Source organism: Rutilus rutilus (genome assembly GCF_951802725.1).
Source record: "Rutilus rutilus genome assembly, chromosome: 10".
NCBI classification, from domain to species: domain Eukaryota; kingdom Metazoa; phylum Chordata; class Actinopteri; order Cypriniformes; family Leuciscidae; genus Rutilus; species Rutilus rutilus.
The window spans coordinates 4,904,504-4,928,796 of record NC_140215.1 but is presented as its reverse complement, the minus strand read 5'-3'; the positions used below and the strand labels follow the sequence as shown (position 1 = coordinate 4,928,796).

General features: G+C 42.5%; 2 protein-coding genes across 3 annotated transcripts; both read right to left on the bottom strand.

Moving 5' to 3' along the window:
• Window positions 1–1,882: 1,882 nt before the first annotated feature.
• Window positions 1,883–6,127, bottom strand: rdh1 (retinol dehydrogenase 1). Its single transcript, XM_084420792.1, has 5 exons — window positions 5,951–6,127; window positions 4,756–5,077; window positions 4,021–4,279; window positions 2,615–2,778; window positions 1,883–2,228 (listed from the first exon to the last, which is right to left on the bottom strand). The coding sequence occupies exons 1-5, from the start codon at window positions 5,951–5,953 to the stop codon at window positions 1,996–1,998; spliced, it is 981 nt and encodes a 326-aa protein (XP_084276918.1). The 5' UTR covers window positions 5,954–6,127; the 3' UTR covers window positions 1,883–1,995.
• Window positions 6,128–6,713: 586 nt separating this feature from the next.
• On the bottom strand, window positions 6,714–10,896 carry dhrs9 (dehydrogenase/reductase (SDR family) member 9). 2 transcript variants are annotated; one of them, XM_084420791.1, is made up of 5 exons: window positions 10,669–10,896; window positions 9,208–9,522; window positions 8,149–8,407; window positions 7,180–7,343; window positions 6,714–7,104 (listed from the first exon to the last, which is right to left on the bottom strand). In XM_084420791.1, exons 2-5 carry the CDS (start codon window positions 9,518–9,520, stop codon window positions 6,881–6,883), a joined length of 960 nt encoding a protein of 319 aa, XP_084276917.1. In that variant the 5' UTR covers window positions 9,521–9,522; window positions 10,669–10,896; the 3' UTR covers window positions 6,714–6,880. The 2 variants fall into 2 exon arrangements, with proteins under 2 accessions (XP_084276917.1, XP_084276916.1); XM_084420790.1 differs by lacking the exon at window positions 10,669–10,896 and having other exon boundaries at window positions 9,208–9,605.
• Window positions 10,897–24,293: the final 13,397 nt, after the last annotated feature.

The window sequence follows — 24,293 nt, the reverse complement described above, 5'->3', positions numbered from 1 at the left end:
CTAATAGGGTTGAAGGAATGAGTGTGAGGAATGATTATGGGAGTGTTTTTGTGTAAAATTGGAAGAAAGATATATCTTTTTTTGTGAGGTCAGTTGGTCTGAGCTGAATGAGAGGTTTGAGATCTATGCTCTTTTTTTTTTTTTTTTAAGAAGCCTGGTCTTAAACACTTTTACATTTTAGAGACTCCTTCATTTCAGTTAGTCCTTTCATGCATGTTCTACCCATCCATGCTCCACAAATATGCTCTTCTATATGCTTTTTTATTAGAAAAAATTAAATACAAGATTTTAAAGGGGTGGTTGATTATGATTTCACTTTTCTAACTTTAGTTAGTGTGTATAAAGTTACAACACTCAAAGTTCAAAGCTAAGGGAGATATTTGCTTTTAAAGAAATTGCTTTTTAAGGACTACCACAACCCGGCTTAGTGACATCACTAACCCTAAAATTTACATAAACCCCGTCCCCGGGAACGCGATTTATAGATTGTCATGACAGAATATGCTAATCAATGATTAGAAGATAGTTAACTCCACATCAGCTACATAATTTAAACATAAAAAAGTTTTTGAAATTTTCAGGACACAAGCTCTTGAAGCTCCGCCCCCTGTGCCGGGAGCAGCAGCTCATTTGCATTTAAAGGGACAGACAAAAAAAAAACTGTGCATTTTTGCTCACCCTCAAAAAGTGACAATTTTAATATGCTATATAAAAATATATGTGGGGTATTTCGAGCTAAAACTTCACATTCACACTCTGGGGACACTTTAGAGACTTATTTTACATCTTGTGAAAAGAGCATTATACCACCCCTTTAGGTTCAGGATGAAAGCAACTACAGTAGATATTTTCTTCCATATTGTGATGTGCATCAAGAGTGTAACCAATACAACTTTAATTTAGAAGGGTGTCCTGTTACTTTATCCTCTACAGTAAAAGACCTGGGTGTTATATTAGACCGCAACTTGTCTTTTGAAAATCATATTTCATATGTTACAAGAACAGCCTTTTTCCACCTTAGAAACATTGCTAAGCTACGTAACATGCTATCTGTTTCTGATGCAGAAAAGTTAGTTCATGCATTCATGACCTCGAGACTAGATTACTGTAATGCTTTATTAGCTGGTTGTCCTGCATCCTCAATAAACAAGCTACAGTTAGTCCAAAATGCCGCCGCTAGAGTTCTTACTAGATCAAGAAAATACGATCATATAACACCAATTCTGTCGTCTCTACATTGGTTACCTATAAAGTTCCGTATCAATTACAAAGTATTGCTACTGACCTATAAAGCCCTAAATGGTTTAGCTCCCGTGTATTTAACGGAACTTCTATCGCCCTACAATCCATCGCGCTGTTTAAGATCACTAAATTCGAGGCTTCTGGTCATTCCTAGGATATCTAAGTCCACTAAAGGAGGGAGAGCTTTTTCACATTTAGCTCCTAAACTGTGGAATGGCCTTCCTGATATTGTTCGAGGCTCAGACTCGCTGTCCCAGTTTAAAACTAGATTAAAGACGCATCTCTTCAGCCAGGCATTCACATAATACTTACATTTTATACTACAGTTGAGACGACTCGACGCGGGCGATGTTTATGCCCTAAATCAATACATGATTAACTAACTGTATTTCTCTATGTACATTTCTGAAATGCACTTTCTGTAAAGCTGCTTTGAAACAATATGTATTGTGAAAAGCGCTATACAAATAAATTTGAATTGAATTGAATTGAATTAACCGATTATTGAAAAAAGAAATATATGACAGGGACTTGATTCTTTCGGCTGTTGATTGTTTATTTGCACTCAAAACTGGAGGTAGATGAACGTGAGCTTAGGCGAAGTCTGCTGTTGTGTGTCTTATTTATGGAATATGCCACATTGTATAAAATACATCTTTATTTGATTGCATTTGTTGCATACAGCAATCACAGTTTCAAAGACAAGAATACCCCTTTGAATATTTCCCAAAGAACATGCTTGTCTTGATCTGTTCAGTAATTCTCTGGAACGATGTTCTTCGGGGAAGGCGTTAGAAAGGTCATTAGGATGTCTGCTACACAACTAGGCAGGTATGAGAGGGGAATCCAGAGAAACTTGGCGTCCCAGCCTGCAGCGTAGCGTGTTCGGGGATAACGTGCTGAAAGAGCGTGCTGCATGCATGACGTCACTTTGGAAAGGTCACTACTGGCCAGAATCCTCATGGAAAAAGCCTGCAACTTTATATCTGGAGGACAAGATTGAGAGAAATGCATCATCACATGAGAATCTTCCCCAAAACGTTTCCATCTATCCAAGACGGCTGATTAACTCATTAAATCATGAAAAGTATCAGTGACACAATTGGTTTAATATAATTAAACATTGGATGTTTTACCCAATGTGTGTGAACTGTATTATTAGAGTATAGAGGTGTTTACTTACCAACATGCTAATGCTAAATTACATTTAATAAGTTGTGAGTCACGTGTTTTGTTGGATGAGCATTGAGCACAGCTTGTGTGAATGTTTGCGTGAACTATTCCTTTAACTATGCATCATGATATACATGTCCAAAATAGAAAGTACTATATTGAATGAAATCTGCATTGAAATCCCATCTGAAGCACTCACAGTCCTGCAGGTACGAGTCTCCGTAGGCTCTCCTGACCTCTGCTGGCAGGTTGTTCCACCGTTTCTTCAGATCGTCTTCAATGAGGCTCAAATCTGTCACTTGTGTTTTAAAGAAACCTGGTTCGATGATACTTACCGTCACTCCAAAGTGCATCATGTCCCTCCTGAAAACAGCGAGAGATGGAGAAAAAAAGATTTTAGATGCAAATCTCAATGAAGTTGAAATAAGGGTATGGGTTAAATGTTTCAATGAAAAGTCAAAGTATTTCAAGGTTAACTTCAGAAAGACTTTCTTATGGTGATTGATATGAGTCTCACAAGAACAAATCACCACAGTTGTTGTGGCCAATTAGAAATGAATTTTGTTGGCTGTTTTTAATAAGTCAGATTATTTCATTGGCTTGTTAGCAATATAATATAATATTTTTTATATATTTGCAATACATACATACATATTTATTTATTTAAAAAATAAAATAAACACATAAAATATACTTATTTATATTTGAAAATAAATAAATACATTTAAGCCATGACCTGCAACATCTGTACTTTTGTGGCCACTTAGAAATAGATTTTGTTGACTTTTTTAAAATAAAATCAGAGGACTTTATTGTCTTGTTAGTAATACAATATATATATTTTGTAAAATTGGTAACTTTTAATTTTTATTTTTAATTTAATTTAATTTTAACTAAAGCCCCAACCTTTTCCCTCTGTCACTGGCACAAGCAAACTCTGATTTTGTGATTACTTATCACAAGGTTTTTTTACTTCCCCTAATTGTTATTTATACACACACACACACACACACACACACACACACACACACACACACACGCAATCAAAGTCACAAGGTTTCCCCAAAGAGTTTGGAAACATTTAAAAGCATATGAATGTCGTTCCTGCAAGAAAAACAAATGTTAGTTGATTAATTAAAGTTGATTAATTAAAATCCATCACAGTAGCAATTTTTTATATTTTTGTAGCTTACCGTAATACATTTCTTAGTGTTTCACATTTTTAACTTTTAAAATTGTCACTAATTATAACTATTATTTTAACATTTGACCTGCAAAATCTGTACTTATGAAGCTCTAACAGTTGTGATAGGCAAATTAGAAATGGATTTTGTTGGCTGTTTTTAATAAAAGCCAGGGAATTTTATTGGCTTGTTAGCAATACAATTTTTAAAAACATTTTTTTTTTTACTACATTTATTTTATTGAAATAGAAAGAGTTTTATGAGTACATATTTATAAATAAATAAATTTAACGATGACTTGTGAAATCTGTACTTTTGAATCTCTTAATTGTAAGGACTAAAAAGTATGATAAAGAACAAGTTCAATACATGAATACAAGGTCTTGTTTGCGTGTCTCAACGTTTAGAAGCCTAGACACACCTCAAGCTATCAGAGAACGCCTCCACACCGAATTTAGAGAGACAATATCCTCCCCCGATGAGTGAGAGTCTGCCCAGTATGCTGGCCACGTTCACCACCCGACCCCGGGCCTTCTTCAGCAGAGAAAGAAACTTCAGCGTCACCTCAATGAGCCCGATGAGGTTCACGTCCAGAACCTTCTTAAAGTCCTCCAGCTGCATCCAATCTGTGGGGCCGATGGGGACCGAGATGCCAGCGTTGTTGACTAAACCCCACAGACCTAACACAAGAAAGAAGCGTTTTTTTTTTCTTTTTCTTTTTAAATCTAGTGTTGCATAGATGTATAGATTTTATTTTTCAATCTAATCACAATCTGATATAGGCCTGCTACTTTGTATTACACTCTTGTGCAGGGCAGGGATATATGTCTCTTTAACGTGTAAAAGTTCAATAAGATTAAGCAACAAAAAAGTAGTGTACATGCAAACCACACAAATTAGGGTCAAAGGTCAGTAAAGTGTGCAAATGGCAGGTGCATTACGTGAATGTATGTCATTCTATAGGCTAATACATGATGCAGTTTTGGCATGAGAATGGCATTTCGCTGCAGATGCTCCTCCAGGTCAACTAAAAGCTCTTGTCCAAGAGATTTACGAGTTGGTCTGAGGGCTGTGTGGTCGTCAGAAAGCCTGTATCTCGGCTTTATCTCTAGCTGTGCTTGACTCGAGCTGGCACACTATCTATCCCCCGTCTCACCTCTCTCCCCGGTCTCCGTGCGCACGCGCTCCACCGCGCGCTTGATGCTCGCGCTGTCGGTAACATCGAGCAGAAGCGTGATCAGTCTGGGGGAGGCCATCCCGCGCAGCCTGGAGGCACCAGGTTCGGTGAGACACGCGGCGATTACACTAAACCCCCGCTGGTCGAGCTGCCGCGCCACGAGGTTTCCGAAGCCGCTATCGCAGCCCGTCACCAGGACGTGTTTCTCGTGGACGCCGGTGATGCGACCGGAGTCTCTGAAGAACCACCAGACCGCGGCGAAGAGCGCGACAGCGGCCAGTGAAAGCCAGCAGAAGAGCACCTGCGGGGGAGATGATGGAGCAACCTGTGCTGAATACACACTCACCTGTCCAACTGTTTATCAGTGCTTACTATGATCATTTAAAAAAAATAATGTTTGTAGGCTACTGATTTTCATTTTGTTTGACAGGCAACATTTATACCAATTAGATATGATTACACTTAGTAGTGTACAAAAATACTGCACTGAGAAATACTGAATCTAACCAATAATAATATTTTTAAAGCAAAACATAACTAGAAAAAAATATCTACTAGAGACATGTGCATGACTTAAAGGGATAGGTCACCCAAAATGATTTGGGCAACTCACCTTCATGTTGTTCAAAAAATTTATGAGTTTCTTTCTTCTGTTGAACATGAAAATATGTTAAAGAATATTGGTAACCAGATGTTTTTTTTTTTTTTTTTTTTTAACCATGGAAGTCAATGGGTGTTGTTAACTGTTTGATTACCAACATTCTTTAACATATCTTCTTTTGTGTTCAACAAAAGAAAGAAAATATTTCAGGTTTGGAACAACTTTAAATGTTAGTGAGTGATTACAAAATTTTCATTTTCGGGTGAGCTATCCCTTTAAGAATGAATTGACAGTGAATTTGACACACTCTTTAGCCTACTATAAACAAACTAAACAGCTATAATCTAAACTGTTTAAAATGCTAAATAAAAACATGAAATTATAGACAAACCATGCAAAAAACCAATAGGTGGCGTCCCAACTATGTTTTTTTTTCTGCCAATCATTTGTTGCAAAAATCATTTATAGCCTTGAACACTGAAATATTCATTATCAAATCATGCACACATTAATCCCTGCTATATGAAATAAAGGCACAAGTTGCTTGATTATGCTCAGAATAGACTGACGTACCATGACTAGTGCAGTCGTCAATATTTCTTCAGCGTGAAAACTAGTAGATCTTTTGTTTCGGCACTCCCGTCCTGATCCCACTGAGCTGAAGAGCTCAAGGACAGCGAGCTGACTGCAGGGTCAAAGGTTTCTCTTGAACATGAACACCTAACTCTATAAACGTCACCAAAGTTGTGCAACAAACTCTGGCCTCGTTTAGCTTCTAAACCTTCAAACTTTGATTTGTGTGGTGAGTGTTTTGGGGGTCATGCATTACAAGTATTTCGAGTTACATAATCAGATTACTTTAGTTTCCAAGTAACGCAAGGTACCTCGTTTTCACATTTATTGACTGACAGCTCTCCTGTCCCCATGTTGAGAGAAATCAGGAGTAAAGGTGCAGAAGCGTTTGTGTGTGAACATGATGCTTGTAGTTCTAGAATAAATGTGAACATGTATTCCTCAAAATGAATAAAAACAGTGAAAATGCAAACCCACAATACAAACCTGCAAGAATGAAATGTTAACTTTATGTATATAATCTCACTTTATTAACCAATGACTTTGCCACTGACCTTCGATGGCCTTCAGTTCTGTGCTTACATAATCATGTCAGTGGTTTCATATTCACTCAAGAAAGTTTTATTTGGGAGATAATGAGAGGATATTTGCAGTACACTGGGAAAAAGTATAAGACTTTTGAAATGCAGTAAAATTCTAAGAAGAAATATTTCGTTGTGATCTACCAAATCCTTAATGAAAAATCAAAACCAGAAGACAAATGTTAGAGATTTTAAAATTGTATTTAAATTCATTTAAAAGCTTTTATTTGAATTCAATATTGTAAAAATGTTAATTAAGTATTAATTTATATATATATATATATATATATTAGTTGTCTGATATTATATGTCTCAGTATGCTGCATGAGCGTAGCGCTGCTGTTTCTGCTTACAGAACTGAAACTTTAGGTTTAACAGCAGTTTTTAAGACGAAAGCATCCGAGATGAAGGTCGGCATGTAGGAGAGAGGCAGCCAGAAGAACTTGGCATCCCAGCCTGGAGAATATCTGGTCCGAGGATGGACAGCGGCCACGGCATGCTCCATACAGCTCACCACCTTCATCAGATCTGGATCCAGAATCTTCTCATACTTCTCCTTAATCAGCAGCTTCGCTACAAACACAATTACTAGTTATAACTTTCTGACCTTTATTGCTTTTTGAAACTGGCTATTGGATTTGAACTCACTTTTGTCTATGAAATCACTGCCGTATTCATCCTTCACCTCCTCAGGCAACTTCTTCCATAATCTGTGCATATGACTCTCAAAGATATTGGAATCAGTAACGCTTGTTTTGAAGAATCCAGGTTCAATGCATAAAACCTTCACTCCAAACGGTGCCATGTTCCTCCTGCAGAACAAAGAAAAACACCCGGTTTAACAGACATGGCTTAAGCTAGTCCGAGACTAAACTGCATGTTTAAGCTGTTTTAACTGAAAGTAACTTGCACTTGACATATCCTAAAATATTTTGTCTCAAGATGCACACCAGTAATGTTTTTTTTTCTTTTTTCTAAGGCATGTTTATAAAAGCTACTTAAATGCTCTAATTGAACTAATTATCATGATAATTAATTGCAGAATATTTTGTTATGTTTGGACCTTGCATTCATTACATATATGTTGATTAATCAAAGTGTGCCACAGACAGGCCACACCCACATATGTGACCCTGGATCACAAAACCAGTCACAAGTTGCACGGGTATATTTGTGGCAATAGCCAACAATGCATTGTATGGGTCAAAATTATCGATTTTTCTTTTATGCCAAAAATCATTAGGATATTGAGTAAAGATATTTAGTACATTTCCTACCGTAAATATATGAAACATATATTTTTGTGAGTGAATGCAGCACAATCGTGAACATAAATGGACAACTTTAAAGGTGGGTTTCACAATGTTTCGATTTTTTTGCAGCCTCAGATTCCAGATGTTCAAATAGTTGTATCTCGACCAAATATTGTCCAATCCTAACAAATCACACATCAATGGAAAGCTTATTTATTCAGCTTCCAGGTGATTGTGTGACTGGTTTTGTGGTCCAGGGTCAGATATTACATTGGTTTATATCTGAGAAATGCTTTGAATCTGAATTCTTCTGATCAGTTTATGTCTCCAGAAGAATCATTCAGTGGTTACGGGACCTACTAACCTCAGACTGTCATTAAACGCTTCTACTCCATACTTAGTAATGCAGTACGCCCCTCCCAGGGTACTAATCCGTCCAAACACACTGGCCACATTGACCACTCTACCCTTGGCTTTCTTAATGAGCGGTAACACACTCAGAGTTATGGCAACAACCCCGATCAGATTGACATCGATCATTTTTTTGAAGTCCTCAATATCCAGCCAGTCATTGGGAGCAGTTGGGAAAGAGATACCAGCGTTGTTGACCACGGCCCACAGACCTGCAAACACACACACACACACACACACACACACACACACACACACACACACACACACACACACACACACACACACACACACACACACACACCAAATTACAAAATACAACCATTTCCCTTCATTACAAGAGATTGCTTAATATAAAGCTTTGGTGACAAGAAGAGTCATGTGAAAATCATGTGAAGGAACTACTTGAACAACATTTAAGAACACTATGAGAAAACACAGCAGGATAATATTAGAAATATCACAACAAGAAGTTAAGCAACTAATTAAATTAAAAAGCATTTATTTTGACTACTTAATCCTGATATTTTAAAATTATTTTCCATCAACTGAAAAATTAGGGATATTTAAGTTTTAGTTTATATATGACTCTCAAAGATGTATAGGCTATATATATTACAACCCCTATAGGGTAAAATTCACATTTTTTTGTCCATTTGATTTTATAAAATTCACAAAAATTTTTTATAAATAAATACATTTTTAGGATATCATGTAAAATTCTCATTATTTGTCAATTTGATTTTATAAAGTTCAATCAAAATAATATCATTAATTGAAAAAAATGGGATATTTAGGTTTATATAGCCTATATGTAAAATTTCTTTGAATTTTTATTTTTTCCATTAAATCTTGCATTCAAATTAAATCTGAATTGCGTATAGCTCCGATAATAACATCTAATTATTGTGTTTTGTTTCCCACAGCTCTCAACAACAAAAATGTTTCAAAAGATTTCAGAACTAACAGCAGACAAAGTGTCAGAACAGCACCATCTGTTTCGGTGACTTACCCTTCTGTCCCACCAGGGTTTTAATGGTGTCAGTGGCTTTTTTAATGCTGTCATTATCAGTGACATCCAAATGCAGCGCTGTGAGTTTGTCGGAGCAGGCCTTCTTCAGCTCAACCTCCCCCTTCTCTGTGAGGCAGCCGGCGATGACACGGAAACCCTTTGTGTCCAGGTGTCTGGCCAAGAGATTCCCAAAACCCGTGTCACAGCCTGTGATATACACAAACTTCTCAGATTTGTTGGGAACTCTTCCCAGTTCTCTGAACCACCGATAGACATAGAGCAAGACTACGAGACCAAAAATGTACAGGAACATGTCTGCAAAAGAAAATAAATTTTTCATCAGAAAAGAGGAATCACATTCATGCAACACCACCAAAATCAATAACATAGACGAGAGAGCACGCATTTGGTCAAAGCTCCACTAATAAAGTACATGACCTAGTGAACCATTAACTGGCTTATGATTGTAGGACACTGCAAAACAGTATGAAGAACTTGTAGAAGTAAAAGCAAAAGATAATCAAGATATATGGCAGTATATTATAAATAAAGGAATATAATTCTACGTTTTTCTGTTTCTTTAATTTTCCATATTGGAGAATTGTGCAGATTCGTGAAAGAATCGTTCAATTGATTCGGATTTGGTCAAAGAATCAGTTGAACCGGTTCATACAAGCCGGTTTGAAGGATTCGTTCACGAGTGGTTCTGTATGAAGTCAACAAATCATTGAAGCGTTTATTTCAAGCAAGTCTAATTTGAAATTAGACGAGAAGTGAGTTCGATGTAAGTTCAATAATTAAAAAAAAGAAAAAAAGAAAGTAGCCTACTGCAATGTAACTAATAGGCCTACCACAAAATGCACATACGAAATAGAGTTGGTTTATGTCATTTAATGATTTAATGAAAAATGTTTATTCGAGAGATGTACATGTACATTAGTGTTGTTTATTGTAAATACAAATGATTTAGATTCGAAATGACTTGTTTTTATGAGCGTAATTGTGGCTGCAACAACTTAACAGTTGAACTGTAGGACACATGAAATTACAAATGCAATAAAAAAAACGTATATCTGCTTAGTTGTTCTTTTATTTATCACATTAGGTTGATAGGTTTATTGAAACTGTTTTGAACACAACACATCGGATATCGGGACCACGTGCGTACTGACGTATAAGAACCACTCGGTTTGTTTTGAACCTGTTCTGTCGAAATGAACTGTTTAAAAGAACCGATTCCCACAAACGAGTTAGACTTCACTTCACTAATAGGCGTGTAAATGAACGATACTGTATTGTCGTTGCATTGGCTACTTGGAAAGAACAAAAGACAGAAACTAAGCTAACGTTGTTGCAACATCAACATGCTTAAGAAAACGCGTGTGAAACATGCCCAGACAGAAATCTTTTGCAAACATCACTAAAAACTGGAATTTTCTCACTTCTTGCAAAACTACTCACCGTTTTTTAGAAGTCAGCTTTATCAGATAGCCTAACTGTTTCTAGTAGGCTATTGTCAGTTGTCTGTCTCAGTAGTGTGGGAATTATTTTTAGTGTGGGGTGTTTGTTCTTCCTTGCCGCTTTGTATCTGGCACCGGTTAACTGAAGTAATAGATTATGTAACACACAGTGTTCCGTTTTGTTTCTGCTGTCATGAAACGCACGTGTTTTTTTTTTAACTCTTGCACTGAACTCTCTTGAGCGCGTTCAGCTCAAGTTCAACAGTTGAACAAATCAACTCCTGCAGGGGGCGCTGAATGATCAGAAAGCAGAGTTTCCTCTTCAGGCGCACTGGAATCCCACAATCTCCCTGGAAAGTTAGTTCGACAGCTGGTAGAAAATGTCAATTGCAGTGAAAAGATCAGATTCACTCTAGAGATTTATGCTTCTCATTTGTCTCTAACATTGTTCTAACAGTTGCAAAGCAGATGTTGTTGGTAATTGTTTAGATGTTTTTTCTTCTTCTAAACATACAATAATAATAAAGCAAGCCACTTGAGCCAGATTTGCAAAAAGACTTTTTTGACATTAACATCCGCTAAATGCATGCATTTAACATAAGATGTCAGTTTAACATACATTCTAAATCATTCTAAATCATTACATCTTAAAGACATCTTCTAAACGTCTATTTGACATCTGACAGGAAACGTCCTATAGACGTATTGCAGATGAGCAAACACTCTTTAAAATACGTCTTCCAGATGTAAGTTTCACATCAAATAGTCGTGTGCTATCTCACTCCTCCTAGCCAATTTGGCGGGTTGAATTTTATATAGCCTATACATTCTATACATTTTTTTTTCTAACAATTTTATATAGCCTATACATTTTCGATACATATTGATACTGAAATATCTGAAACGCTTTCAATTCTCATTTTCCACAGAATAGATAAACGACACCAGCTGTGCTTTCTCGCATTCTCATGATCTCCCCAGAGAGTTACACACAAACCCGCCTCTCCTCACTCACTCATTTCATTTGTTCCGGATTAATATTATTGGTGTTACAGGGCTTAATTTCAATGTGGGATTTTGTATATTGCACATAATACTTTACTCATTCCCATAGATTTTCTCACTAATGCACACACATAAGTCGCCTCTCTGTGCTATGTTCTTTTTCGCTGCTTATTGCACTTAAACAGTCAAATACACACAAAATAATGTCAAAATTATGGTCTTGGCGAGTATGTAAACACAGTCAGTTATGAGTTATTGTGGAGACTGGCCAGCAATCAGTTTCAGGTGCAGGTGGCTAGTTATATGATTAAGACAGCATAAATGGTTGTTGCAGAAACAGGTGGTGGTTTCTGCAGTTCTGGTGTGTGTTTGTTGTGCTCGACATGCAGCCTTTGTACCCTTTCATATAGCTGTGTGGTTTGTTTGCGTTGAATGACTGCACCTTGATGGCGCAATTCCATCTTTATGTGATCTTTTCTTCTTTTAGGTTGATTATTTAATAAGTTTTTATTCTCTGTCTGGCAAGTGGGGCAGACAAACATTTATTGCTGCGGTACCTTCAATGGGCTGACGGCCGTGTTGGAATGCTGAATATCGTACCTTTTATCTATCATGTTTGGGGATTGAGAGCTGAGATTGGGTAACTGCTGCAGTTGTACTTTAGCTAAAGTAGGCTATGTTTTGTTTGTTTTATATTGTGGGCTGTATTGATATAACGTGCATGTTTTCTTTATTGTTAAAGGGATACTCCACTTTTTTTGGAAATAGGCTCATTTTACAATTCCCCCAGAGTTAAACAGTTGAGTCTTACCGTTTTCGAATCCATTCAGCCGATCTCCGGGTCTGTCTTTAGCATAGCTTAGCATAGATCATTGAATCGGACAAGACCATTAGCATCTCTCTCAAAAAAAATGACCAAAGAGTTTCGATATTTTTCCTATTTAAAACTTGACTCTTCTGCAGTTACATCGTGTACTAAGACCGACGGAAAATGTAAAGTTGCGATTTTCTAGTCTGATATGGCTAGGAACTATACTCTCATTCCTGGGTGCAGCAGGCGTAATGATATGACGCAGCGCCTGAAAATAGGTCTAATAGGTTAGACAAACTTAGTCCCGGTCACGTTGGAAGTTACAGAGCTGGGGACTATTTTCAGGTGCTGCGTCATATCATTACGCCTGCTGGACTCATGGTATGGCAGCAAAGTTTCTTGATTATTACGCGGGAATGAGAGTATAGTTCCTAGCCATATCAGCCTAGAAAATCGCAACTTTTCATTTTCCGTCGGTCTTAGTACACGATGGCCTGAGGCTAAAGACTACAGCCAGTAGTAGGGGCTGTCCCGCATGTTTTCAACCCCCCCATAGAGGGTGTAATCTCACTCACAGAATGTACACAGTGTCAGCCATCTTTTATTGGAAGCTAAGCTAGCAGGCTCTTGTTCTGTGAAGAAAGCTGAGTAGTAGGGGTTACCATCCTCTTTTTCCCAGGCATGTCCGGCCGTCGAGATCGTCCAAAATGTCTGGGATTCGGCTTTTGCTTACTACAGTCGCCATTCATTGTTTACATGCACACCTTTTGTTTCAATCTAACTGAATTCATTCCAATTGGTGAATCTGAATGTAGTGTTTACATGAACATTAAACAAGTGATCGGTTGATGTGCGTTTTAACATTGCTAAGAAAATTCCCACTCCTCCGTGAGAGATACGAGACCGGTGCTGCTCCTCAGTAATCACGCCACCGGCCTCGCATCGTTCTCCCAGGGCCCTCAGTCTCGTCCTGCTCGCCACAGTAAACATAATGAATGGCGACTGTAGAACGCAAAAGCCGAATCCCGGACATTTTGGGCGATCTCGAAATCAGACTCGTCACGGAGACTCACTAGTAGCCTAGCCTTGTTGTTTTAAACTGCGCTCTCTTACCGGTAGGCGTGGCTTGGGAGTGGCCTCCTTGGGCAGCGAAGCAAGTGCATTCTGGGAGTGTCTTTCATCCACTTAAGCCAAAAATACATTTTCTGGCTTTTCTCAGTCTAGAAAGCTCCAAATTGAAAAATAATTTCACATTTCTTCTACATAAATGACCAATTTTAAATACACATTCATCTTTCCAGAGGTGAAGTATCCCTTTAAATAAGGTGGCGTAGTCAGCTTATATTTCCTACACTACAGTAGTATTGTCAAAAATATAGTTCTCTTACGAGAGGTTCTCTCGTATTGCGTAAGCTAGCTTACGCTGCGGGAAAGTCTCCTTTCACGAGATACTGAAGCCAAAAATTATCCTAATTTTTTAAAACTTGTCAACGCAGTGCGGCAGCCTGCAGACCTAGGGCAAGCGAATCGCGTGCCCATTGGCTGCTCTGCGGCAACTGCAGCAGCCTATGGCTGAGCCTTGCGCGTGACGTCACGTCCAATGAGCGCGCTTGGCGCGCTTAGTGCGTCACAGCCCGTCATTAGGGGTGTGGCTTAGCGTATATAAGCAAGGAACAGAGGCTGCTTCGCTGATTTCTGTCTCTTCAGCGAAGCTCTTCGCATCGCTGATCTCCGAGGAAGCCGCCGTTGAATCCAGCGACCAGCACGCCGAGGATCTCAGCCTGAGGACGCCGGCCGCTCGCCGCCTTCAGCCTTCCCTGCCTGCTGCGCCATCCGGCACATATATCCTTTTCTGCTCTGTGTTGTGTGTGTGTGTGTCCGCCGCGACACACTTGCATCTAAAAGAGCGCGAGGCGTTGTTTCAAATGCCTCGCACATCCTGTGGCTCGTGCAGAGCCTCGCTCAGCGACGGAGACCGCCACGTGCTGTGCGCTCTCTGCCTGGGTTTTGACCACGCTGTTCGCGCTCTCTCCGAGGGCGGCTGCGAACAGTGTGAGGAGTTACCGATGTCGACCCTACGGGCTCGACTCGCTAAACTTGAAGAAACTCCATCTTCTCCGGCCGCTTCTTCCGGGCCACGAAAGAAGAAACGTCGCTCTCAAAGGCCGCCGGAACTGGACGCTACAGCTGAGCGCTCGCCGGAACCTCTCCCGCGAGCCTCGCTCTCTCCTTCCCCCCCACCCTTCTCCGACGCGCAGCGGCCGGCCACTGCCCGCACTGCCGTCGCCCTGGGGGATGATGCAGATGATGCCGCTGACAGCTGCTCTCTGCTCGCGTCTGACAGCGAGGAGTGGTCGGGCTCGCACCGCTCCGCCCCCTCGACTCTGGAGTCTTCTCGAACCCGCGCTAGTGTTGACGCAGAGCTTCTCCGCCTCCTCACTTTAGCGGTCGAGAGAATGGGACTGGATTGGTCCCCACCTAAGGAGCCGGAGCCCAATCGCCTCGACGGGTTTTTTCTGCCTAGCCGCCGCCCTGCGCCTGCCTCTAGGTCAGCACCCTTCCTGCCTGAGCTCCACGCCGAGCTCTCTAAGTCCTGGAACGCTCCGTTCTCCACCAGACTCCGCTCGCCAGTCTCCTCGGCTCTCTCCCAGGTGGACGGAGCCGCCGAGAACGGCTATAACGGCATCCCCGCCGTTGAGGATGCTGTGGCAACGCACCTTTGCCCGCCGTCTGCTAGATGGCGCTCAAAGTCTGCCCTGCCGTCTAAAGCCTGCAGGACCACCTCAGCTCTCGCCGGCCGCGCTTTCGCCGCCTCCGGCCAGGCTGCTTCCGCCCTGCACTCAATGGCTATTCTTCAGATCCTTCAAGCCGACCTCCTCCGTGAACTGGACGAGAAGGGCTCGGATCAGTCTGCCTTTACCGATCTGCGCAGCGCTACGGATCTCGCGCTGCGCGCTACCAGGACCGCTGCTCAAGCCATCGGCAGATCCATGGCCGCGCTCACCGTCATCGACAGACATCTCTGGTTGACGCTCGCGGACATGAGTGAGTCAGAGCGCGCTGTGTTTCTCAACGCACCACTCTCGCCCACCGGCCTCTTTGGCCCTGCGGTCAGCGGAATTGTGGATCGGTTCTCTGAAGTACAGAAGGCTTCGCAGGCGATGGACCTCTTCCTGCCCCGCCGTTCGAGCTCAGCCACAGGCCGCCCTCAAACTCAGCCTCCTGTGCGCAGCTCTAACCAGCGCTCTTCCAAGCCTCCCAGCGCTTCGCAGCGACGCCAGGGCAATCGCCCCAGGTCGCGCTCGACCAGCCGTCACAGACCGCCGCCCCCACGGGGCCCGCGGTCCAAGATCGTGTTGAAGCCCGAGCCCGCGAAGTCCTCCTAGCATCCGCAAGGAGGAAAAGATGGTTGAGTCCCGCTACGGCCGGACCGCCATCAAAACGCACAGCTCTGTCAGTCCCCTATGTTCAGGCTACTGCAGCAGCACACACCGCAGCCAACGAGCCAGTATTAACACTCGCTCGCCTGCACACAAACGCCGTTTTCACGGCGACCCAGATAAATCTCAAAAAGAGTATAAGTGCTTTAAGTGTAGAAAATGTGCCCACACCCATGTGCTCACTGCTTCACACAAGTACAATCCCCATGGTAACGCGCCCAGAGCGCTCTCTCATAAAGCGGCTACACACCGCTCGAGTTCTAAATGTAGTAAATGTGCCCACACTTCCGTGCTCACAACTACTCGCTGCTCGCTCTGTCACTCAGTTACCTCAATTTGCCACGGCTCAAGCCGCAGGGGTATTAAGTATAGAAAAAGTGCCCACTCCCGTGTGCTCACTGCCTCACACAGACCAGGTTCCCATGGCAACGCGTCCAGAGCGCTATCTCTTAAAGCGGAAACTTCCCGCTCGAGCATCAAGTGTAGGAAATGTGCCCACAGCCCTGTGCTCACACCTGCCCACTGCCCGCTCTGCCAGACAGGTTGCAAACCTCATAAAGCCCCCAAACACTGGCCGTGTCATAAGTGCAAATCCCGCGCCAGCTCACGAGCGCGCGCGCCCACTTTCAGACACCATAATCCCCACGCCGCTCTCGCGCCTGGGATGTTTGACAGCAGTTCACGCTCCATCGTCCGAGATCGAGCTACTAAATTCTGCACAGTCGGCCAGCCCTGTTCTTCTGCCCTCGTGTCCGAGCATCGGCGGCGCGCGCGCCGCCCCATCTTCTCTGATACAGGTTCCCCATCCCGCGCAACGCGGCGATCTGAACCCAGAGACCATTCGACCCCTAGCCATGCATGCAAAAGCATGGGAGGCTATTCAGGGCGCGTCAGAATGGGTGCTCAACACCATAAGACACGGTTACTCGCTCCAATTTGCTCGTCGCCCTCCGCGCTTTCTAGCGCAGACGGAAACGAAAGTGAGTTTGGAAACAGCACATCTGCTTCAAGCAGAGATAACAAAGCTGCTGCGAAAAGGGGCCATAGAACAGGTACATCCTTCCCTGAGTGAGTCAGGCTTTTACAGCCGTTACTTCCTCGTTCCCAAGAAGGACGGAGCATTAAGACCTATTTTAGATCTGAGACATCTGAACAAGGCTCTCATGAGACGGCCGTTCAGGATGATTACAACCAGACAGATCCTCGCGCAAATTCGCCCAGGAGACTGGTTTATCTCTCTCGATCTGAAAGACGCTTATTTCCAGATCCAGATAACTCCCCGTCACAGGCCATTTTTGAGATTCGCCTTCGACGGTCGAGCTTATCAATACACAGTCCTGCCGTTCGGCCTGTCTTTAGCACCCCGTACATTTACGAAATGCATGGACACGGCTCTCGCTCCCCTGAGGAGTCAGGGAATGCGAATTCTGAACTACTTGGACGATTGGCTCGTTCTAGCGCAGTCAGAGACAGAACTTGTGTCTCACAGAACAGCGTTACTCGACCACCTGGAGGGTCTGGGTCTAGCGGTCAACTGGACCAAGAGCTCGCTCTCGCCCCGGCAGTCGATTTCCTTTCTCGGAATAGAACTGGACTCGGTGGCGATGACGGCCAGATTGTCGGAGCAGCGCGCGCGCCGCATCCAGCGCCTCGCTGCATCCTTCAAAGAAGGCAACCGGGTTCCCCTGAAGGCATTCCAGCGCATTCTGGGGCATATGGCCTCAGCTGCAGCGGTTCTTCAGCTGGGTTTACTGCGCATGCGCCCGCTTCAACGCTGGCTGAGAACGCGCGTATCCCATCGAGCCTGGGCGACCGGCGGCTCGCTAATCAGAGTGACTCAGGTCTGTGTCTCAGCCCTGCAGCCCTGGCTAGCAGCCGAATGGTATCACACAGGAGTGAATATGGGAGTGGTTTCACACCGGAAAGTTGTCTCGACAGACGCGTCCAACCTAGGTTGGGGAGCGCTCTTCGAAGGCAGAACGGTCTTTGGCCACTGGTCAGACCAGGAGAATCTCCTACACATAAACTGTCTAGAGATGCTCGCGGTCGAGAAAGCGCTCATGCACTTTCTCCCTTTCCTCCATGGTCACCATGTTCTAGTCCGCACGGACAACACTTCAGTGGTGGCCTATGTGAACCGCCAGGGCGGTGTCAGATCAAAGCAACTCTGCGCCCTGACGGAACGCCTCCTCGTATGGGCTCAGCACTCTCTGCGCTCTCTGAGAGCATCGCATGTGCCTGGCCATCTGAACGAGGGCCCCGACAGACTGTCCAGGGACAATATTCCCCCTGGGGAGTGGTCTCTACACCCCCAAACAGTCCAGTCGCTGTGGCGCCGCTTTGGCAGAGCGAAAGTCGACCTCTTTGCGTCAAAAGACAACGCGCACTGCCCAGCGTTCTTTTCAAAGAGCGAGGACGCGCTGGCCCAGTCTTGGCCCAGCGGCCCGCTATATGCCTTTCCACCAGTCTCTCTGCTGCCTCAGGTTATCGAGAGAGTCAGGAAAGCGCGCCACACAGTGCTCCTCATAGCCCCGTTCTGGGAGAACCAAGCTTGGTTCCCGGAACTCATACAATTGGCAGACTCAGCCCCTTGGCCGATTCCGGTGCGGAGAGACCTTCTCTCTCAAGCCCGCGGCTCGATTTGGCATCCCCACCCAGAGCACTGGTCTCTGCATGCGTGGAGCCTCAACAATTACATGCTGATCTACCAGAAGGGGTGATGAACACGATCATACAATCTAGAGCCCCCTCCACGAGGCGGCTCTACACGTCTAAATGGTCTGTGTTTAACAAATGATGCACTACCAAAGGGCTCAATCCACAGACATGTGGGGTCTCGCAAGTATTGTGCTTCCTTCAAGAGCTACTGGACGCGGGCAGGTCCCCCTCCACGCTCAAAGTCTATGTCGCGGCCATTTCAGCGCTCTCTGTTTCAGAGCCGGGCCGCGCATTAGGAAGGAACGAGTTTGTCATCCGCTTCCTTAGAGGAGCGAGGAGGATGAACCCCCCGCGACCCCCTTCGGTTCCTATGTGGGATCTTTCACTGGTCTTAGACGCACTGAAAGCACATCCCTTTGAACCCTTAGAAACTGTGGATATGAAATACCTCACGCTCAAAACCGTTTTTCTGATAGCACTGTCTTCAGTAAAACGTGTGGGAGACCTTCACGCGTTATCCACTAACGCTGCGTGCCTCGAATTCGGACCCAATGACTCTAAAGTTATTCTCAGACCGAGGCATGGGTACGTCCCAAAAACTTTGGGCACTCCCTTCAGAGCGCAGGTCATTTCCCTTTCAGCCCTGCTGAATACTGGCTGCGAGGCAGATAGTCACCTCCTCTGCCCAGTTAGGGCGCTGAGAAGCTATATTTCGCGCTCCGCCGCCTTCAGGCGTTCAGAGCAGCTTTTTGTTTCGTTTGGTGGGCGCACCAAGGGTCTCGCCGCCTCGAAACACACTCTGTCCAGATGGATAGTCGATGCTATCGCAGCTGCTTACGCATCTAAAAACCTGCAGTGCCCCTTGGGCATTCGGGCACACTCCACCAGAGGCATGGCCTCATCGTGGGCGTGGTCCAGTGGGATTCCCATTCATGACATTTGTGCAGCGGCAGGCTGGGCCTCCCCCTCCACATTTGTTAGGTTTTACAACCTGGAAGTTCCCGCCTTGCAGGCCAAAGTGCTATCAGTCTAAGTCTCGCGTAAGCCAGCCCACTGTCTGTGCGCGGGCTACGCTGCTGATTTAGCTCTACTGGTTGAGCTACACTATATGGAAGTGTTAGTTGGACCGGCTGTGCCGCTCCCTGCCCCATATTATGTGCTTGTGTACTGTGGTATCTTGGCCGCCCAGCTCCGCTTCGCGTTCCCTGGGCTCCCCATGGGACTCATTCAGGATGCTGGGCGCGCGCACGGCGTTGACAAAGGTGTTCCCGCAGCGTAAGCTAGCTTACGCAATACGAGAGAACCTCTCGTAAGAGAACGTACTCGGTTACTAACGTAACCTCGGTTCTCTCTAGAGAGGGAACGAGTATTGCGTAACCCGCCGTGCTCTCGCCACGAGCTCATTTTCGCTTCATGCGACAGAAACCAGCGAAGCAGCCTCTGTTCCTTGCTTATATACGCTAAGCCACACCCCTAATGACGGGCTGTGACGCACTAAGCGCGCCAAGCGTGCTCATTGGACGTGACGTCACGCGCAAGGCTCAGCCATAGGCGGCTGCAGTTGCCGCAGAGCAGCCAATGGGCACGCGATTCGCTTGCCCTAGGTCTGCAGGCTGCCGCACTGCGTTGACAAGTTTTAAAAAATTAGGATAATTTTTGGCTTCAGTATCTCGTGAAAGGAGACTTTCCCGCAGCGTAAGCTAGCTTACGCAATACTCGTTCCCTCTCTAGAGAGAACCGAGGTTACGTTAGTAACCGAGTACGATTTTTCGATACATATTGATACTGAAATATCTGAAACGCTTCCAATACTCATTTTCCACAGAATAGATAAACGATACCAGCTGTGCTTTCTCGCATTCTCATGATCTCTCCGAGAGAGTTACACACAAACCCGCCTCTCCTCACTCATTTCATTTGTTGTTGATTAATATTGTTGGTGTTACAGGGCTTAAATTTCGGTGTGGGATTTTGTATATTGCGCATAATTTTACTCATTCCCACAGATTTTGTGCTCACAACCAATGCACACGCATAATTTGCCTCTCTGTACTAAATTGTGTTCTTTTTCGCTGCTTATTGCACTTAAAAAGTCAAACACACACAAAATAATGTCAAAATTATGGTCTTGGTGAGTATTCATGTAAACAGTCAGTTATGAGTTATGTTTTAAGTGAATGTAAACAGTTGAGAAAGAAAACGCATGTGTAATGGATCCGTGTGTCGGGTCTTAAAGTGACAGCAGCCTAATATACCTGCTGACAAATTGAGATAATGTTAAAATATATCTATATTGCAGTTTTTCCCCATGGTATCGATGTCAAAATTGTGGCCAGTGAAAATGCTGAGTGGCTAGTAACTTCGAAAAACTTCTAGCCACAGTGGCTGGTGAGCAAAAAAGTTAATGTCAAGCCCTGCTCATTATTATTATTATAAATGTGTAATGCCTGTAAATGCATCTCTTGCAGCTGAATGAACATCACCTGTAGAGTGACAACACACTCTCCTCTCACCACAACGAGGATTGTTCCTTTATTTAAAACTGCAACAAACAGGTTTGTAAAACTGTTACAAAAAAGTAACACATTACAATAAGGTTTCTTTTGTTAATAGTTACCTACATAAGTTAACATTAACTAATTTACAATAATTACAATATAAATAATAATTTACAATTTAAATAATTTACAATATATTTTTAAAATCAAATGTTGTATCTGTTGACATTAGTTAACGCACTGTGAACTGACACGAACAAACAATGAACGAATGTATTTGTATTAGCGAACATCAACAAAGATTAGTAAATGCTTGTAAAAACAGATTGCTCATTGTGTCACAGATCTGCACTACATCTCCCATCATCCTCTTTGGCTCCCACCTGCACGTCATTCCCCATCACTCACACCTGCAGCTCATCATCAGCCTCATTACCTACACTACTTATACACACACTTCACCCCAGCTCATGGCCCGGTCTCGATTACACGTAGTGTCCAGTGTCTTCTATTCCTCTGTGTCTCCCTCAAGATCATCATTTGGACTCTAACCTCCCTGCTCAGTTCATCACTGCCCTATCATTGTCAATAAACTCACTGTTCATCTTCCTCTCCAGTGTCTGCATTACGTAACACATTGTTAGTTCATGTTAGTTAATGCATTCATCAATGTTAATGAATGAGACCTTATTGTAAAGTGTTACAGAAACACTGAGTAATTACTCAGAAAAGTAGCACATTGGCTACATTCATACAGGACTGACAACCCAAAAACATGCTGACAGCGGATCAAGTTCTGTGTATGAACAGGTAAATCTCTTGTCAATCTCTTTCTGGAAGTATAATAAACATCAATACTCTAAGAATGTAACCCTTTTCAGGCCAAGGACCCATTAAGACCACTTAAAGAGATGGAGCTGATACATAAAACTGGGTCTTGCATTTAAAACCTGGCTTATTCACACACTGTTAATCTTACTTCATACATTTTAATGCGGGGACAGGGTTGAGCGCCATTCAGGAACGAATTGAGAATGCATATCTTAATGACAAGGATTGATACCTGATGTTCAAATGACAATAAAGAGTGGGAGAGTTGCAAGATGCAACTTTATGGCAGAATATTGCAAACAACGACACCAGCTTGTATCACTTTAGCTGTAAAACTGATTAATAAGTAATAAGTGATTTATCACAGGTCAAAAAATACCTTGTAGTTATTCACCGCCCGGTCACTGACCTAATGTTACACACTTTCCCACAAGATGATACCTGTGATTTTAACTGCATTTAATTTATTTAGATAACTGATTTAATGATTTGAGTCCATAACATCAGATTCCTAACGACACATAGACCAAATATATGAAGCCTGTTTTATGGGTTTTCAACCCATTTGTAACGCTTTCTTAGCTTGCAAATGCATGCCATATTTGTTTGCTTGATATGATTTTATCCTGTTTTTGCTTGTTAGTTAGCATGTTGTGTGATTCATTGGCCACCAGAATGTCAAATCAAATCAAAATTTTATTTTATCATCCTTATGATATATTTTCAGATATTTTACTTTCAGAGGTTTTGTAAATGTACAGTTTCGATAAGGATTGACGTGCACTATACATTTTATTAGCATCATAAATTTGCCCTAAAGGCTCCTAAAATGTCAATAGAAATAATACTGTATACAATGTTGTGTGTAACTCAGTTATTTAGTTATTTAATTAATTACTGTAAAGGATTGATTTTAATTTTTCTGTAATTTAATTAAAGTTACTTTTAATGTAAATTCATTACATACTGTATAGACTCACCAGAACAATTATATATATAACAATAGTGGACTTAACATAAAAATGTACGTCTGATGTTAAATTTGAATAACCGTCTCCCTTTAAGTACTTTGGTCAGTTCAAGAATATGTATTGTACTATTTATTTGTAATTAAAAGAGCAGTTTCATGTCTATCCTTTGGTATTGTTCAACCAGTTGAGGTTGATTTAGGAAGTAATTAGTAATGCAATACTTTTAGAGAGAGTTATTTGTACAGTAATCTAATTACTAGAAGATGTAATTAGTAGCTAGTAATTACTTTTTACCTTGCCTAACGCTTTGCGTGTGTGTGTTTGTGTGTATTATCATGCTAATTTCTAAATCCATGATGAATGATAAATACACAGGGACTAACAAGTTAATTCATTAATAGAACACCAGGTGAACGGAATACATAATCGGACACTCTGGGAAACTGGGTCAAATGACTGACACAGGGAAAACAGAACCAAAACACAGCATACATATTTCAACTGGATTCAGATAGTGGGGATAAGTATGAGATTTGTAATCAGTTATTGATCATTTATATGTTTTTAAACAACATGTCACTGAAAGGGTTGAATGACCGCTAGGTTATTAAACTATCACCATTTATGATCGTACATGATGCATTTATTAATCCAGTCTGAATGCAATTGTAGATAAGGGGGAACATTATTCAAAATAACTACTGATTATTATTATGACACTGGAACCAAATAGTACATTATATGTACATAAGTACATTTAAAGTGACATGAACAAAAAATTTTTATTCTATCATCACACCTGTCAGTATATTGTTTTGTTTAGTTGTCTTTTCTTTCCTTTCCTATGTGTTTGTTTCCTGCGCTCCAGTTCAGTTTAGCCTTGATTGTTTCCTAGTTAGTCTCCTTAGTTACTGATTATGTTCAGCTGTCGATCATTGAATTTCTGTAACTCAGCTTATAAGTACTTTGTTTTGTTCTGTTCCTTGTCATTGCGTGCGTGTGGTAAACGTGTTTATTCTCCTGTGTAATTCTATTAGTGGATTAAAGACTATTTGAGTGAATTCCTGACTTCTTCGTGTTAGATTCAACCATACGACTGTGACTGAATAACTGACCCTCAAAATGAGTAAAATTGAATGGGCCTGTTACCTGCAGAATAGAGGAATAGGTGGTGGAGGAATAGGTGATGGAGTTTCTGGATCTCTACAATGGGGCGTGCAGGAATGAAGAGACCCTTTTTTTTGGAGCAGAATGGATGATATTCTTGGACAGATGTTGCTGATGAGGGAGGAGGACCATCTCTTTGCCGAGTTTGTGGACTGTGCCTTATGGGTTTGCAGATCCTCCATCTCCGTGGGAGTCATGGAGGATGATGCCATCAACTCAGACTCCCCGGGACATTCAACACCTTT